This window comes from Oryzias latipes, chromosome 3 (assembly GCF_002234675.1).
Source record: "Oryzias latipes chromosome 3, ASM223467v1".
NCBI classification, from domain to species: domain Eukaryota; kingdom Metazoa; phylum Chordata; class Actinopteri; order Beloniformes; family Adrianichthyidae; genus Oryzias; species Oryzias latipes.
The window spans coordinates 21488571-21506188 of record NC_019861.2 but is presented as its reverse complement, the minus strand read 5'-3'; the positions used below and the strand labels follow the sequence as shown (position 1 = coordinate 21506188).

At 36.0% G+C, this 17618-nt stretch overlaps 1 protein-coding gene across 10 annotated transcripts in view; it reads left to right on the top strand.

Annotated features, from left to right (window-relative positions):
• Positions 1-6127: 6127 nt before the first annotated feature.
• Positions 6128-17618, top strand: part of tcf12 (transcription factor 12) — a 59205-nt gene continuing 47714 nt past the window's right edge. For 8 of the 10 annotated variants that reach the window (XM_011491391.3, XM_020714329.2, XM_011491387.3 and 5 more), the window contains exons 1-4: positions 6129-6305; positions 7094-7182; positions 8007-8079; positions 14951-15024. In XM_011491391.3, coding sequence (XP_011489693.1) covers positions 7111-7182; positions 8007-8079; positions 14951-15024 — 219 coding nt within the window. In that variant the 5' untranslated portion in view covers positions 6129-6305; positions 7094-7110. Of the gene's footprint in view, positions 6306-7093; positions 7183-8006; positions 8080-14950; positions 15025-17618 lie in introns of all 10 variants that reach the window. The other 2 variants (XM_011491400.3, XM_020714323.2) reach the window with 2 other exon arrangements.

The following is a 17618-nucleotide window of genomic DNA, read 5'->3' as shown; positions in this document are numbered from 1 at the left end:
ACGTAAGCATTAAGACGTTGACTTCCACACATGAGTTGGGCATCAGTAGGAGCTGGTGACTCAGGGCTAACTCAAATTTTCAGAGATCTTGTTAAAAATGCAATTTGTTTGTATTAAAAATAATACTTATTTGTAACTGTATTTTTTCTGGATTTTTGCTTGGTTCATTGATTTTTATAGATAGAATAAAACTGTATAAAAGTAGTTTGAATCACTCTATGACTGGTTTTATAACACAGAGAGTCAAGCAAAAGACAAACATGGCATTCAGTTTCAGTGTGCATGATTCCATGATTATATAAACTGAAGAAATATAGTTAAAATGACAGAACTTATGTGTACCATGTGTATCTAACATTTTTATTAAATAAAAAAGTGAGATAAAATATCTGCGTTACATTAAAATGAGCATGAACTAAAAAAAAGAAGAAAAAAATCAGTGTTTTGGAATCATTTCAAGCAATGTTTGGCTGGCTGCTAAATTTATAGGGTCTCTAGATGTCACAAAATATTACAAATTGCTCCTTTAATAGCAGCCGGATTTCATCATGGTTGAAGACCATGGCATCTGTTGTAGGAGTCCTCTTGCCCCAGAAGATAATTCTTTTTGACAAGTATAAAAGCTCACGGAGCTCTGTTTGTGATATTGAGACACAAATGAAAATAGATTTCATCCTAATTTCTCTCCAAGCCGTTCAGAGCAGAAACCATGAATTTATGAAGACGTGCTTTATTGTTTGTGGAAACGGATTCAGAGAACACAAACACACACACAGACTTTTTATGACAGCAAAATTTAGTTTTCAACAAATGTAGTGAAAGAACTGCCAAGTGTGTTGGTGGTTCTTGGATTGAGATTTCTAAAGACATAAGTGGGACTATTTGAAACATTTGAATAAGGTAGGAGTGGCATTTCCCAGTGACACACCAGTACACGAGTGACTTCCCACTATGTGCAGACAAAGGTGTCATTTTAAGTCTCCTAGTGTCTCATGAACACTTTCCATTTCATTTACATTCTTTATTTATCTAGCACTAAAACGAATTTGTTTGGCAGTGGGGTCTAAATAGAGGTAATGGTACAAATTTAGAGTTCAATACCTGTAATAAGGCTTTTAAAAGGTCTAAAAACGGTCAAAGTTAGATTTTAGCTGATCACAACAGGTAAAAATAGAGGCCAAATCCAGATATTGCAGGGATTTTAAGATGAACACATAGTTTCCATCCCTGCATAAAGTGGAAATTCAGTTTTTGTGAATTTCTTTTTTCTGAGTGAAAGTTCATTCAAACATTGCATTCTCTCTAACATCATGCAGCTGTAAACCCACACCAAATAGTTTTCTCTAAAAGGCCCAAGCTAATAAAAAAACTACTGACTTTAGGCTATTTTTCCCTTCAACATTTGACTTCATGAAAAGGCTTTGAACAACAACAACAAAAAAATCTCAAACTTTGTAGCTTTTTCCAGAAAATCTGCCTTAATATTTTGATGGATCAAAATCATATGTTTGTATTGTTGTATTCCATTGAGTTTTCCATTGAGTTCTAGCCCATTTCATTACAGCAGACAGAGACTGATTACCTCTCATCTGCATTGTATTAGTCATCACTTACCATAGGATACCAGGCTTCCTTTGTTCAGATTCCTGTCATTTTCTGTAATTCTCTGCTCATCTGGTGAGGCTAGTGAAGTTAGTTTCTCTCTGACCCTTTTTTAGTGACACACAGTTTTGTCACTTTATGTCCAGAAGTTGCGATACAAACTATTTTTTAAGTTTCAGAATGGTAACAGCAAAACGCTGATGTTTGTCAGCTGTCAGTTTGAGGATGAGCAGTTCCTTCAGATAAAAACAAAAAAAAAACTCCAAAAGATGCTCTCTAGTCTCCTTTTACCCCATTGTTGCTCTTTCCAAAATCCTTTGCATTCCTGCTTTTGACCTGGTGGAGGATAAGTTATCTTTTTGGGGAAAATACTTAAGTTTAGAAAGCCTCCCACCAAAGTGAGAACTCCAGCTGTTCAGCACGACAGTTTTCTGGCTGTATAATCCACCATTCTCCATACCAAAGCCACTGTCAAGGTCTTCATCAAATTCTTCATTTGAATCAGCTAATGATCTAATTGGTCCCTAAAACTGTTCCCAAAGGAGTCTGGGGCACCTGAAGGGAGAATCTCAGGGAGCCCCTGACAGCGTCCACTTTACCCCAAGTCCAACTTGGCAGCAGAGCCAGCTGCTCTGGAGAGTGCAAATCCCAGCTAAAAGCTGTTGGAAGTCCCCTCTTGAGTAAGGCTCGGCAGACACGAGTCATGAGCTCAAACATAGAGTTTGTAGTCACCCTTCCCAATCCACCGTCTACTAATGCCTCTCCAGTTACTGCCAGGCAAAGGCCCCACCTGTTGATCTAATGTGGAATATTACCACTGCAGCACAACATAATTGCAAACTGAGTAACTTTGCGTTTGTCTTAAAGCTTTCCCATCGATACAGCGTTAAAAGAAGTAACAATTCACTAAATTGGAACATATTTACAAACTTAAGAGAGATGGAATACAAGAAAAAACTAGAACTGCTTATGCTCTATCATCGATGCAAACAAGAATAAATTCAAAGTTGTTTCCAGGGACACTGGCAGGCTGACAAACAATCGCGGTTCTCCTGAAACATGTTTTCATTTTTCTCTCAGAATGGAAGACTTTGAAAGCTTCTTCCAGGGCAATCTCTCAACAACTGCTACAACTAATGGTGACTTTCTTTCGTTTAATGAAAGCCTCAGAAATGAATATTGAACCAGAACTACTTCTATATTGTTTTGTCCTCTTGAGCTCTCTGATGGTCAAAATTAGCATTGGCTAAATCATCTTGGATCCATTTGGAACCAGACATTTTAGATTTTTGTTCTTTTGTAAATAACATTATCTTATTGAATCTGAGCATAAAACCCATAACTGACAGGTTGCAATTGAAAAAATGTATTTAAAAAATGACCAAGCTCTACAGGTATTAGTTCATTATAGGTGTATATTTAATCCCTTGCTGCCTGAATTTATTTCCAGCTTTGAAAAAAAAACATACTTATGTTTTGGCTTTCATATATGCTAAATTAAGGTCACTTTCAAGTAGAAGTGATTTGATAAATATATTTGCATCAATAGGCGTCAAGATGTTAATGTTTTTTTTTATCACCACAATGCTCATGTTGGTAAGATGCTTCTCTTGCATTCTGCACCTTGAGATAACCTTGGTTATGAAGTGGGAAACGTAAAACCTCACCTATGAATTTCTTTCTTTTTCACGCGTTGTGTTTGACTCCTGATCCCGACTCTTAGCTCTAAACAACCTAAGGGAATGGATATACTATAGTTAGTGTGAGCTTCAACTCAACAAATCCAAAGGACTTCATAAAGTGTGATGTATTAGTCAAAAGCAAGTTCTTGTTTTTCATCAGCTTTGTGGTATATAAACGGCATTCTCTGGAGAATAAGCACCCCTCTAACCTGGCCAGAGGCCAGTTGTAAACAGTTCAGTTATGTATTTACCTTTCTGTGCATCTGAGTCATAGTTTATAAGATGTTACAAAATATCTATCTATCTATCTATCTATCTATCTATCTATCTATCTATCTATCTATCTATCTATCTATCTATCTATCTATCTATCTATCTATCTATCTATCTATCTATCTATCTATCTATCTATCTATCTATCTATCTATCTATTTATCTATCTATCTATCTATCTATCTCAGATCAAAAATGAATGCATAAATAATCTATAAAAGGATGTTACATTTCCGTTGAAAACCCTCCAGTCACATACAGTAGATGAGTCCAACTTTGCCATCGCGGAAGAAAAAGTAGATCCGGCACGCCAAGAAGGTGCACTGTACTAAGGATGCTGCTGCCGAGCACTTACTTCGACTACACTGTTTGGTTCACTTATTTGGGGCTATTACTGTAAAAAAGCGCTGATTATCCCTTGCATAGCCACATTATGATTTTTGCAAAGTTAAAATACCATGGAGTCAGTTATCAGTAAGTTGCACTCAATCTTATTACACATGAATCGTTGTTTACGTAAGTTCCAGTGAAATACCTACTGCAGAGCTTTCATTTAATATTACACACATGTTACTTTTCAATCAATCATTATTAATTGAACGACCGTAAGATTAGTGATTTTTTGGTATCAATAATACTAAAAAAAATTCAAAGCACTTAAAATAAAGGTTTGAGCGAAGAATGTAATGGTATGCTATGTAATGTGGTTATTGTTGTTCTTCTCGTTTTTCCTGCAACATAATCTGACATTTCATGCAAATCAGAATTATTTTTAACTCAAAAATGACATCCTGTGGTATTTTTGCTCTTCATTCTTTTCGTTGTAAGTAAATTCAGGTGTCCCGTACTTACTACGATGCGTTTGGAGTTTGCTTGTTTTAAATGCCTAGCCGATTTCCGGTGGAATCCTTCAGAGTAAAAGCATGATAAAAGAGTTTTAAACAAAATCAAACGTTGGTCAAGGACGAGGTTAGTTATATTTTAGTCTTTAAAAAGGTTTTTAAAAGAGACCTGGAACTATATATATATATATACACACACACATATATATATATATATATATATATATATATATATATATATATATATATATATATATATATATATATATATATATATATATATATATATATATATATATATATATATATATATTCATTCATTCATTTTCTGTACCGCCTTGTCCCTTTCGGGGTCACAGGGCTGCCGGAGCCTATCCCGGCTACTTGGGTTAAGGCAGGGGATGCCCTGGACAGGTCGCCAGTCTGTCGCAGGGTAGAACGTCCACAATCACACACCCATGCACTCTCACACTCACACCTATGGACAATTTAGAGTTGCCAATTAACCTATGAAGCATGTTTTTGGACAGTGGGAGGAAGCCGGAGATCCCGGAGAAAACCCACGCATGCACAGGGAGAACATGCAAACTCCACACAGAAAGGTTCCCCATTGATGTATTTTTCATGTCCCCCAGCCAGGACTTGAACCGTGGGCCTTCTTGCTGTGAGGCAAGAGCGCTAACCACTGCGCCACCGTATATATATATATATATATATATATATATATATATATATATATATATATATATATATATATATATATATATATATATATATATGTATATATATATATATATATATATATATATATATATATATATATATATATATGTATATGTATATATATATATATATATATATATATATATATATATATATATATATATACATATATATATATACATATATATCTTTTTATTGTTCGATGGAACAATCCTGTTTTTTTTTTAGGGATTAGTGACCAAAATATTTCATGTCACAAAAAAGAAAAGAAAATGTAATTCTATTGCCACTCATGGAAAAACTACAAACAATGCAATAACTGTTGATCAGCATCCAACTGCTGAGCTAAAAATGGAATATATTCCATTAAGTGACAGGAAAACACTGATAAACTACCTTTTGTTTTAACAAAAATGATAAAGTAGGCAGAGGATTGGCAGTAAAATAGTAAAATAATGATATGTAGACCTATACATGCATAACAGACTGATACACAAAGGACGTAAAGGAAACATTTTTAGGTCCATAAAATTTGATAAGTAGATGTACTGCAAAGTCAAACCAGAATTATATTAAAATTCCGAAATCATAGGATATCTTAACATACACTTGTAAAACTTTTTAATCCTTCTGAATATATCAGCTTTCCTGGATTAGGATTCTGGAGCAAATTATACAGTTAATCAGCACTAAGTCGAAAATCTCTTTTAATATAACAATTATAATGCTAAAAATACAAAAACAGAAATAAGAAACTGGGAAATGGATACCCCCCAATATGTTTACATCAGCAAAGAAAATCCTTATTGTGATATGTCATATAAACGACAGTTTCCATGTTGCTTGGGTTGTGTAATTGAATTTTCTGAAATGCTGCAGGGCAGCAAAAAGCCATGATCCGGGATGATAATGAAGCAGATAAACATTGACGCCCGCAGCATCTCCTGCTGACTGGGACCATCATGTCACCGTGCACGGCGGAGGGATACAACAAGCACTGTCATCGTGGTGCTGAGGCTTTCGCAAAGCAAAAATGTCTGCCTAAGGAAAACTCGTAACTGACATAGAGGATTTCCCCCTCACCTATTGCTCTTTAAACACCCAATTCGCCATTTGGAAGACGTGTTGCCAGAAAGCGACTCTTCGCCAGATCACCCTAGTTTGGATTTGACTCAAAGAAAAGGTAACATAGCAGTGGGAGTTGTTTTGCTGGAAGCTTTCAGGTCCGTGAAAGAAGTTGTGAGTTGAGAGAGACCATCATTGCGTTTTTTTGTTTGTTTTTTTTATTTTTGGAGCTGGACACTGAGATTGCCTTAAAGAGTGTGTGGTTGTGTACATTGTCAGGCTTGAACTGGCCTGTAATGAACATTTGAGTCAGTGAAAAGACACTGCTGTCTTCAAAAGATTAAACCCGCTGTCCGCAGCTCGCTAGCTATTTTCATCCCGTTTAGTAATTGCGGCTAACGTTAGCCAGCTAGCTAAGTAACGTTAGGCACCTCAACCAAAAGATAAACCTTGTCACGCATGGAAAATCTGCCTTACAAACACCTGACAGTCAGTGGCAGCTCAACCAGCTGTTCACTAAAAAGTCTGAGCAGCAGGCAGCGTGCGGCGTTGTTACTGATTCCAGCTCGAAAGACGCTGCGGGTCCATCCATCCATCCATCCATCCATCAGAGCGGTCCCATCAACGCTTTAGTTCGTCCGCTTTAAAACAGCAACTCCGAGCAAATTCCCCCCAAAAGGTGTGCTCACACGTCTCTAGCATCATTAGCCACGAACGATGGGACCAAACTGTTGATGCTTGCGCACGATGACACGCTCTCGTCAACTTTATTTGACGGCGAGGATGTTGATCAATTCTGCATGGATAACGAGGCGGGCATGTCCCCGCGGCTCCGCTCCCCGCCGGTAAATAAAGCAGCAGAGATGTGAGCTGATGACTGACTGACTGACTCTGCGTTCTCTGCAGGTTTCAAGACCGCCAGGATGAATCCACAGCAGCGGATCGCCGCTCTCGGAACAGACAAGGAGTTAAGTGACTTGCTGGATTTCAGTGCGGTAGGACTCACGTTTTATTTACAAATTTAAATAGCTCACACTAACTGTTGGTTCAAGGTAGTCGAGACATGTAATATAACAGGTGTATTCATTTTTATTGAGTTTTATTTTTCAATGTGATCTAGCATCAGGACAGTTAGGATAAAGGGATTATATAAGACTCAGACAGCTGTGTTGTCTTTTTTGTTTATTCTATACCATCATCAGCATGAATCTATTTGACTTTAGGACATAAAGAAAACGGAGCCACTGCAGAAAGGCTTCATTTTCCTCTTAAACTCAATGCACCAATTGATTGGGATCCTCTTTGTAGGATTTTGTAGTCAAGTACAATTAATACAAAAGTGAGATTTGTTAATATTTTGTTAATTTCTTTTTTGTGTTGTTTCTTTTGCTCTAGAATTTTTCATGGGTCTTGATATTTTTCTCAGTTAATTTATCATTTTGATGAAAAAGAATATGAACTAAAATATGTAATATTGAACGGATACCATCATCATTTCATTATTTTAGTCTCAGATGCAGTTTGGGATCAAGTATTCTTTTCAGTTATTCATCAACCAGGAATTAGCAAAGAACTAAAACAAAACACTACTATTAAAACACTACTATTACTCATATTGTAAAAAAAAAATTGAGTTTAATGTCTTTAATTTTTTCACCCTATAAGTCTTCTACCGCATAGGATCATTTTGCCAAATGATATTTTCTAATGAGAAAAGTTGTCTTGAAATTTCTGACTAGGAAATTTGCAGCTGATGCTTTTCCCCAGCCGACCGAGTCTTTGTTGTAATTCTGGTGTACGTCGATGTCTTTCCTTTCAGATGTTTTCTCCGCCTGTAGGTGGAGGGAAAAATCGGCCCACCACATTAGGAAGCAGTCAGTTCACTGCACCAGGTAGGATTCCTTAAATACAACATCTCCTTTGATAAGCACTGGCTTGAGTCATCCGTTGACACACAGAAAAGACGATTGTTTACTTACCACAATCTTTGTTTACATTGTTTTTTGGCCTTATTTATAAATGGCGGTTGAAGGAGTCTTAGTTTTCAGCCTTGGATTGAGATTCCTCTTCCTCCGCTGTGTGATATCTGTGTGTGTGTGTGTGCACTTCACATCTGGTGCCTGAAACCTGATCCCTCCACCTGGAATTGTAGAGCAGCGCTGCAGTAAAGATGTTGAACAAAGCCCAGTTTAGCTCATTGACATGTGTAAATGTTTTATTGATCTGTTTGCCTTTGTGGTGCATACTGTAAATTCTAATTGGGTTTTACATTACTGTCAGATGGATTAATACTAGCCATCCTTTAAGTAATAAATGGGAGCATTAAGGCTTAAATACATATGTATTTAAAAAAAATAATGATGTGTTTGGAGAATAGTCCAGAGATGTTTATTCTTAAGGTGTGCAGGAAGAATATGAGAATTGTGATAGAAGTTAAGTAATACATTTCTCTAGCTGCTAATCTGCATGAATCAAAAAGTACAAATATTGATTAAGTTTTTATGTTTATTTTAAAGTTTTTAAAAATTTGTCAAACATGTTTATTTCTTTCTAGTGCTTCAATGATCTTTAAGTGTTTATGGTTGTTTTGGCAGAAATCACAGAGCATTGTGTTCCTTGATTCTTTATATTTTCCTATAGCAATTAGAGCCACAGGACATGCATGTGAAGCTGATCCAGTGTCTGATGTGCCAATAGAAAAAGTCAACAATCAAGCATTCTAGTTTCTGAATGCACGTGTTGTGTGCATCAACAAAGCTTTGTTGTAGTCACTTATCTGAGAAGCGAAGGACAAACATCGAGTAGAAATTACAAATAAGGACTGAGCTATCACACATGCACTCCGAAACCATAAACACGACTTTAAAAGCGTTTTAGCTGACAAAGATATTGTTAAGGAAAAAAACAAAACAAAAACAAAGCAGCTTTTATGGTTAAAGTAAATCTTCCAGAGATATTCATTTAAAAAGAATTAAGACTTGAACTGATTAAATCAATTTGCTTATTTTGCTTAAAAATCCTGCATCTAAAACAAAGCAGTACACATTTAAGGAAATAATGTGCATTATTGCAGAGGCCATTCCATTTGACTAGAATCTTTATTTGCCCACTTGTTCCCTCATTAGAGTACATTATGTTTTTCTATTTAAACATTTTGGATGCCAGCTTTTCATTCGTCAGGTTAATACAATCCTCTGGAGTGGACCAGCTTGAACAGGAAGGTTGTGAGTGATTGTTTGTGTTTAAAGTCTCCCAAACTTAAATATAAATATGCCAAATATAATAAAATTTGGATACTAACAGAAAAACTCTTTTTTTAAACATCATTTTGAAAGCTCATGCAAACACTTCTAGCCTTTGTCTGAAATTTGCTTTATTATAATGGTATCTATTATAATGCTATTAAATTATAATGATAATTATTATCATTCAATCCAGCCCTTTTCAAAGAGAAACTCATATGGCGCTGTAAAAAGGAAATTAGTTTAAACATGGAAAGAATATGTAGAAATATATATTTATAAAAAAAAACACATTTTCTTTTTCTGCAGGAAACACTTTAGAAAGTTGCACAAATGGAATATATATATATTTGATTCATTTCCATTTTCAATAAAAAAAAAAACCACTCACAACTTTTACCTGTGAAGTGGATTCAGATTTCAGGAAGCTAAAATTAGATTACATCTGCATACATTTTTAATTTAAATATTTCACTACTGAAAGTCCATAATTCGAATATCTTTCCTTCCTTCAGACTACAGTCAGTGCTCTCTTCTCTCAGATCCTAAAGGTAGGGGAAGAAGCACCTATAAGTGATTGTGAACTTAATGCAAGTGAGTGTGCAGACATAAGTGTGGAAATTGCAGGGAATGAGGGTTTGGATTACTGCATCTCAGCTGGGCATAGCTAGATAATTGAGGCAGAGTGGGGCAGGCGAGACTCTTCAAAAGTGGGCCAGAGAGAACTGGATTGAAAAACAGCCCAAGTGGCTCTAACAGAGATTCATCATTCCTCCCTTCCAACTGTGTTGATGATGCAAATCTGATGAGGCCATTGACTCTTTAGTGTGCAGTGGGGCAGGGGATGGTGGCTGTGAAATGGGTAATTTTTCACAAAATGGTGTGTAGTTGGATAGTTTTGGGGTATGGCCAGCTACAAATACATCTGGCTTGTCAAGTCTTCTGGATTCAAGAATTGAACTTTTAATTGCTGAACCCAACAAAAAAGTCTATACATTTAAAACCATAAAAAGCTGCACATCCTGTGTTCTGGTTTTTTGTGAGATTTACCGCGCATGCTTTTATTTATGGGAGTTTGTTTTGATCGATGAATGGTTGTTATTTTCGAGCTAATGTTCCTGGGCAGCATTATGGCTCTTCTGTTCCACTATGGGCGGTGTTGTGGCAGCTGTTGTTAATCACAGCTATTCTTCTCAGCATGTTCCCATTGAAAGTTAAGCGTTAAATCGCAGATACGACCATCACTAAACAAGCCTTTCTGAAACACCTGCTGCCTGAACTTCAAATCAGCTGGACTTATGCATGGTTATGTAAGACCTTCATTTTTTAATGGTTTTAATTGTATGTTCAAATACCTAAAAAAACAAACAAACAATTGTTGCAATCAGTGAAGCTCACCTCAGCCAGTCAGCTGCAGGATTGGGCAGCTACTGTTGGAAAAAGCATTTTATTGTGAAAAGCTAGCTTCATTGTGTCTTTCTGGATACCTGTCATATCAACACAGTTCAGCAAAAAGGTCTTCTGGAATACAAGCCACCTTTTTGCTAAAACATTTTAGATGCACCTTTAAAAAAAGGCTTTTTGCAAAACAAGGAAACCAAAACAAATGATTTCTGGGTAAATTTTCACTGTTGATTTACACAGTTTTATACTTAAACTTAGTTACATCATATTTTCAGAATAAAACTAATACAGCACTATAGATGCATAAACACAGTTTTTGAATTAGAAGGGCCAGTTTGAATGAGAAAAACAGAATCTCCAACAGCTTTTATTTTTGTGTTTGTACCTTTTGCCACACACCTATCAGCTCAAACAAAAAGACTGGGGAAAAAGCCTGGTGATGAAATTTCATCTGTAAGTAACAGAAAGCAGAGCTTAGGAGGATCTCATGTTCGCAACAACACAGAGTACACCAACACCGTTTATCATCAGTTCAAACATTTTGTGTATGCGTCTTTAGTACCGTAAGACTTTTATTCTGAAAACATGATGTGCATCATACATTTAGCAGCTTTTTTTTTAACTGCAGAGGTTTCTAATGATAAAAAGACACATTTTCCTAATCTAAAAGATTCACAAAAAACTGAGCAAATATGAAATAGTCTTGTTAAGATTAAGAACCATGGATGCATGGTTTGATTGTATGTAACATTCTGTTTTTTTTAATTCTCTGTAGGTTTGTTTTCTCTCAGTGGATCTCAGTAAACTCAGGCACAGAATTTAGGATTAAATAAAACTCAGCTCTGCTCTCTTGGTGTGGTTAATTTTAGGCAGACTCATCTCTGTCACTGACTGCTCCCCACTGACTACAAAACAGAAAGTGCTTCTCATTATGTACAAAATCACGTTTTAGTCACTTCTGTAAAAATGTTTGAAGTTTGAAATGACATCACAAACCACTGTTGCTTTTCAATACTTTGACGCTTTAAAAAATGTTGCACCTATTTTTAAAAATTGATTGTTCATATGCTTTATGATTTACTTGAAGCTGTTTGTGTGGCTAAACATGGATGCAGTTATCTGTTGTAAATTTCAAGAGGTTTTTTCCTCATGCAAATGTATTTGGTTGTTCTTACTTAGCAGTTACTGTATTGCGTTTGCTTTTCTTTGCCGCCTGTATCAGTGCGTAATGTCATTGTCCTGCCTTTTTTTTGTGCATTGACTAGAGAAGGGTCTCTTGATCCATTGCAGCAGATGCTAACCTGACAAGACGACAACTGCAGACTCAGACAAACACTACTTTAACTGTACTTTACGTAAAAAGCATGGGTTGACTAAGACATGTCACATTGGTATAATTCTGATTTCTTGCAGGCGTGGTCTGATCAGGTACTTAAGTGTAACACAGCTATAATGAAAAATACATTTGCCAGCCAGAAATAGTGAGACAAAATGACTTGGATGTTTTTTTTTCCATAAAGCTAATGCAGAAGAGGAAATGAATTTGCTGTGTGCAGGCTGCAAAGCATCTTGTTTGTCAGGATGAAACTTATCTAAAGCTCTGCTCAGTCAAGTGTTACTTCTGCTTAGAGACATGTCATTGACTTTCTGGTTTAGTTCATTATTAGATTTCACATTTGAAAGAATTTGAAATAGATAAAAAAAATGCCATTAAAAATGTGGTTTGAAACCTGATAATTTCTATTTTTTTTATTATTAGTGTCCAACAGTAACGTGGCATTAATTCTTCAAATATTTGTTTGCATTAATTTTGTTTTACGCTAATAATATGTTTAGGCATCAAATAATTATTTGTAAGGTTATAGATGAGCAGCATGCTCCTTATCTTTCATTTCAGTTGTCTGGCCTCCTCTTGCTAACTTTGCTGTACCAGAAGCATCTTGGTATTAACTCCAAAACTTCCAAGTTAAAGATTAATTTTATTACCAAGTTGTTGTTTTTTATTGCAATATTGTTTTGCTTCCCCAGCACACACAATGTCTTTAATCCGATTATTCTATACTTGAGGTTGAAAATGAATAAATGCTATTGCATTTTACTGAAACAGATGGAATTATTGCAGAGACAATCAATAGCTTGAAAAATGTTGATGCTTTACCCTGACTGCAGCTACATTTTCTTTTATTATTATTTGTAGAGGGTTTTTGTTGTTTTACAACACAATATTGTTTCAAACAGCAAGAAGAATTGAAGCTTCAAATATTTTTAATGAGTGTATCTCATAAATTAGATTTCAAAGGCCAGATATTATTTTTTTGAACATATGCCAGATGCTCTAGCTTGACACTTTGGTTGGCATTATTGATTTATGTTTGTCTGCTTTATTTCTGAAGCATAGAAGATTTAGTTAAACTCAAGTATTGCTTTTGTAATGTTTTTTGCTCCAATGTAAAATCATCATGTTATATGAAACATATGATTCCTGAATCCACAGTGCAAATTATTTAAGTTTTTTCTTCTGTATTACTTTGTCTCTATGATCATTTTTAATATTGTTTTTGGTTCTGCTGTAGTTTTGGTTTTTCATGGTTAGTTTTTATTTTAAAGGATGTGATTCTGTTTCCAAATTTTCAGTTATGAAAGGAAATTGATCAATGCACTTGATAAAACTTGATACAGATAATTATATTGATAATGTTGGTACATTGTGTTTTTTGTTGTTGTTTTGCAATTTTGTTGAGAAAGTATAAACAAGCTTCGGCTTCTGCCAATCTCCCTTTCACGTTTATCGTTCTTAAGTTCTGTCAAATATAGACTCTTTTGAATCAGCGAGTGTATAAATGTATCTATTGTCATTTTTATAATATGCTTGAAATAAAAATAAACAAAACCAAAATGTTCCCATCATGACTTGATAACTGTCAGGCCCTTCTTGACAGGATATCGGTGTATCTTTAACTGGTATCTACTGCATTGTTGTTTAGCAGTAAATAAAATGTTCTGAGGATGCAAAACATTAAAAACGTTTGATGGGTAAAAATATTCCCAGTCTGTTGAGCGTTGGGGTAGATTTGAATTTACAATGCGCATTGTAACTGCACAGGAAAAAAGCAGGTATAGAAGTTAGATAGATGCTTGTACATTCTACAAGAAAATGCCATCCATCTATCTGCAGAGCCCGCTGAGTGCTTTTGGGGTTACAGAGCTGTAGAACCAATCCAGCTACTGCTGGGCGATGGCGGCGTACACCCTGAACAGGTCGCCAGCCTGTTGCAGGGCAGCACACGCGCTCATACCCAATTTAGAGACACCAATTAACCTATAAAGCATGTTTTTGGATGGTGGGATGAAGCCGGAGTGCCCAGAGGAAACCCACGCATGCACAGGGAGAACACGCACACTCCACCCAGAAAGCTCCCAGTTGGGATTCGAACTAGGGCCTTCTCACTGTTCCACCATGCAGCCCTCACAAAACTGTCTAACTATTTTAAAACATCATAACTTAAAAGTGTCAATTTATATATGGGTTTGCCTAAATTAAACAATTAGAAAGAATCAGAAGAACTTGGAAGTTAACTTACTACTACTAACCTACTACTGCTCCCCAGCTTTGGAACTCACTCCCCCCTGACCTCCGCAACACTGACACACTCCCACATTTCAAATCAAAGCTAAAAACTCATCTTTTCCAAATGGCCTATTCACTTTAACATTAACCTTTTCACGTTTTTATATATTTTTTATTTAATTTTGTATTTATTTAAATTGTTGTTGTTGTTTTAAGTGTTTATTGTATTTTATACTGTATACATGCTGTGCGGCGACCTTGAGTGCCCAGAAAGGCGCCTTATAAATAAAATGTATTATTATTATTATTATTATTAACTTGATGCACTGAAGAGTCTTTGTTTGAAGTAAATTAGCAATTAATGCAAAAGCGAAAATTTCATAGATAAGTTCCTGATGAGATTATAACCAGCGAATATAAGCACAGCTACAGGTAAAATGCCTACCTGTGTGTTTGTCTGTGTGTGTGAGTGTAACATCAGAGAGCACTAAACGGCTCAGTGAGTAATCTTGACTTGCTGATTGAGTTGCGGATCTCTTTTTTTGACAGGTATAGATGAGAGGACCAACCAAGCATCTTGGGCCTCAGGTGGCGAGTCCAGTCCTACCTATGAGTCCTCTCGGGTAAGATGACCCACAAAATGATGCCTCTGAGTGGCCTTTCCGCTCCACAGCACATCATTTAACGCTCATTACATCAAAGTGGTAAATTCACAATGTGTTTTAGTCTCACCTCATCCCTGTGAAAGTCGTGTTCTTTGACCTATAATAGATATCTCTGTGGGAGAGAGGATTGCCTGGTGTTCTCATTGCTGGTGGAATGTTTATGCTGTTTGAGCGTGTGTTAGTGAGTGTGTGTGTGAGTGTGTGTGTGAGTAAGTAACACAGGCAGGTGTGAGTATAATTTAAAAGGAAAACCTGGTGAAACACAATAATATCAGCTCTAAACATTTACATTAGGTGCAGAAAAAAACTATTGTTTAATTTGGGTTACTGTTCCAAACAAAGACAGAATTTTTCTAATACTTTCCACATAGAAATAAAAAAAAAATACAATTGCAGTAGTTAAGAAGTTGTTAAGTTCTGCAAAAAGGAGTTTGTTGTATTTCTAACTTGATGGAATGGTTCAGTTTTGTGAATCAGAATATTTGATCTAATGGATCTGATCGTGTCATTTCTGTTTTATGACACTATGTCAATGCAAAAAAGGATGAAATTAAATTTACTGACTGACTGTCAAGTCAAAGACCCACTCCATTCATCCTTTGAGCTGTTTTAAGAGTGTTTCCAGTGGTCTTTTAGTTATGAATATGCCAGCTTTAGCCAAAATAAGAAAAATTGTGTTGTTTCACAAGACACAGTTTCTGCAGAACGGCAGGAGTTCATTAGAAATTCCCCCATGAGTTGTGGGCGGGACCGTTGGGGCAGAGAAATCCTGCTGCCTTTCCCCTCCCCGCTGCTGAGAGCTCAGATCAGGGAGCTTGTAGCCCATTCAGTCTATTTTCTACATCATATTTTTCAAATGGCATTTTTTAGTTTGCTCCTGATTCACAACGATCTGAACAAAGAAACACTCAGAAATGCAATTTTGAGCTTAGTTTTCTTGAAATATAATGGTACAAGAAGATGTTAAAACCAACAAAAACACAATTTTCATCAGAGTTGGTCTATAAAGATTAAATCATCATCAACATTATATGTCTTCTTATTTTCTTAGAGTAAAATGATATTGTTTAAGTCATTTCAACTTAAACAGTTTTTTATATACAAGTGCACACAATGTGGAGTATGAAAACTATGAATATGAACCAACAAACTCATTGTTTCTTAAAAGGAAAAACCTCTCACAGTTTGTGTGAATGGCTTCCTCCAGCCTGTTTGTCTCTCACACATTGGTTGTTCTGGATGCCCTGTATGAATTTCATTTAATGTCAATCTCCTGTCACTTTCTATTAGAATTCAGTTAAATGTCAGAGGCACTCGCGCTGCGCTACCCTGTTTATTTCTCTGTGCCCTTCCCCAAAGAACATCTACAGGCTATGGTAACATAGGCAACTTGATTTGAATTATAAGATATAGATGCTTGAGATCTCTTTGCTGCAGGTGTGTATAAATGAGTGATTCTGACATTACAAGGCACAGCATTAGCCAGCAGCCAGCTGTTTTCACATCCATAGGGCCTCATTGCAGGCACTTGAACACAGCTGCTAGTACCCACCCTATATAAGACATGATACTTGCATCCCAGACACAATGTGAAATGTCTCATAAAGTCAGTATTTTACTGTTATATGTTTGTGTGAAGTACGTGTGTGCTCTGTTATATACTGGCGTTGAAGAATCTTGTTGAACTCTGCTGCAGCAATGAAGTTTAAAGTTAGTTATAATTGGGATCATTACATTGTCTAATGGGTTAATTGTATGCCTTTATCAGAAAATCAAATCCTTTTATTGTTATTGTTACACACAGGGGCCAAAATCCAAAAGCATTTTGATGCTTGATACAAATAACATGGATCTTTTACTCTAACCCTAGTTTTTATTTAATGACGATAACAGACCAAGTCTAAACTGTACTTGAAAGCTTTCAGGAGTTTGTTCACAGTGTGGATGAGTTCAGTCATCAAGATTTTATAGTCACAGTACACTTATTTCACAAAATATTTAGATCTGGACATGGCTGTAATTCCCTCACTATGCTGGTATTTTGGCTGATCACCTTGCATCCTGTAAAAAGTTGAAAATACATTTCTATATTCAACATGCTTTGGGTTTGTTTTGGGGCCTTTTTGGCTTTAAGTAAGACCTGAAGGGAATACATACAATTGTCAAACGTAAACATTTTTTGTGATTCTCCCATTCAAAAAGTCCAAGAATGATCAATTTGCTTCAGTTTGTACCCAGTTTGGTCAGATTACTACAAAAAAATGATAATTTTAAGATTTTATGCATTAATCTAGCTAAAATGAATGAAATGTATTTAGGTATTATCTGAGTGGGGTTGCACGTGTGAACTGCCATCCACAGAGGTTCAGTGCTTTAATTCTTGGCAAACAGTGGGTAGCACTGACTATTTTCCACTGATGGGACAGTGGTTTGAAGTAAATAATTCCTTTTGCCACAGAAAGTCAATGCTTTAATGCTAAAGGGGGTTTACACAACATGTAAGGGTTTTACATTTCTATGTTTATATCTTCTTCAGGGATTTTTCTTAAGGG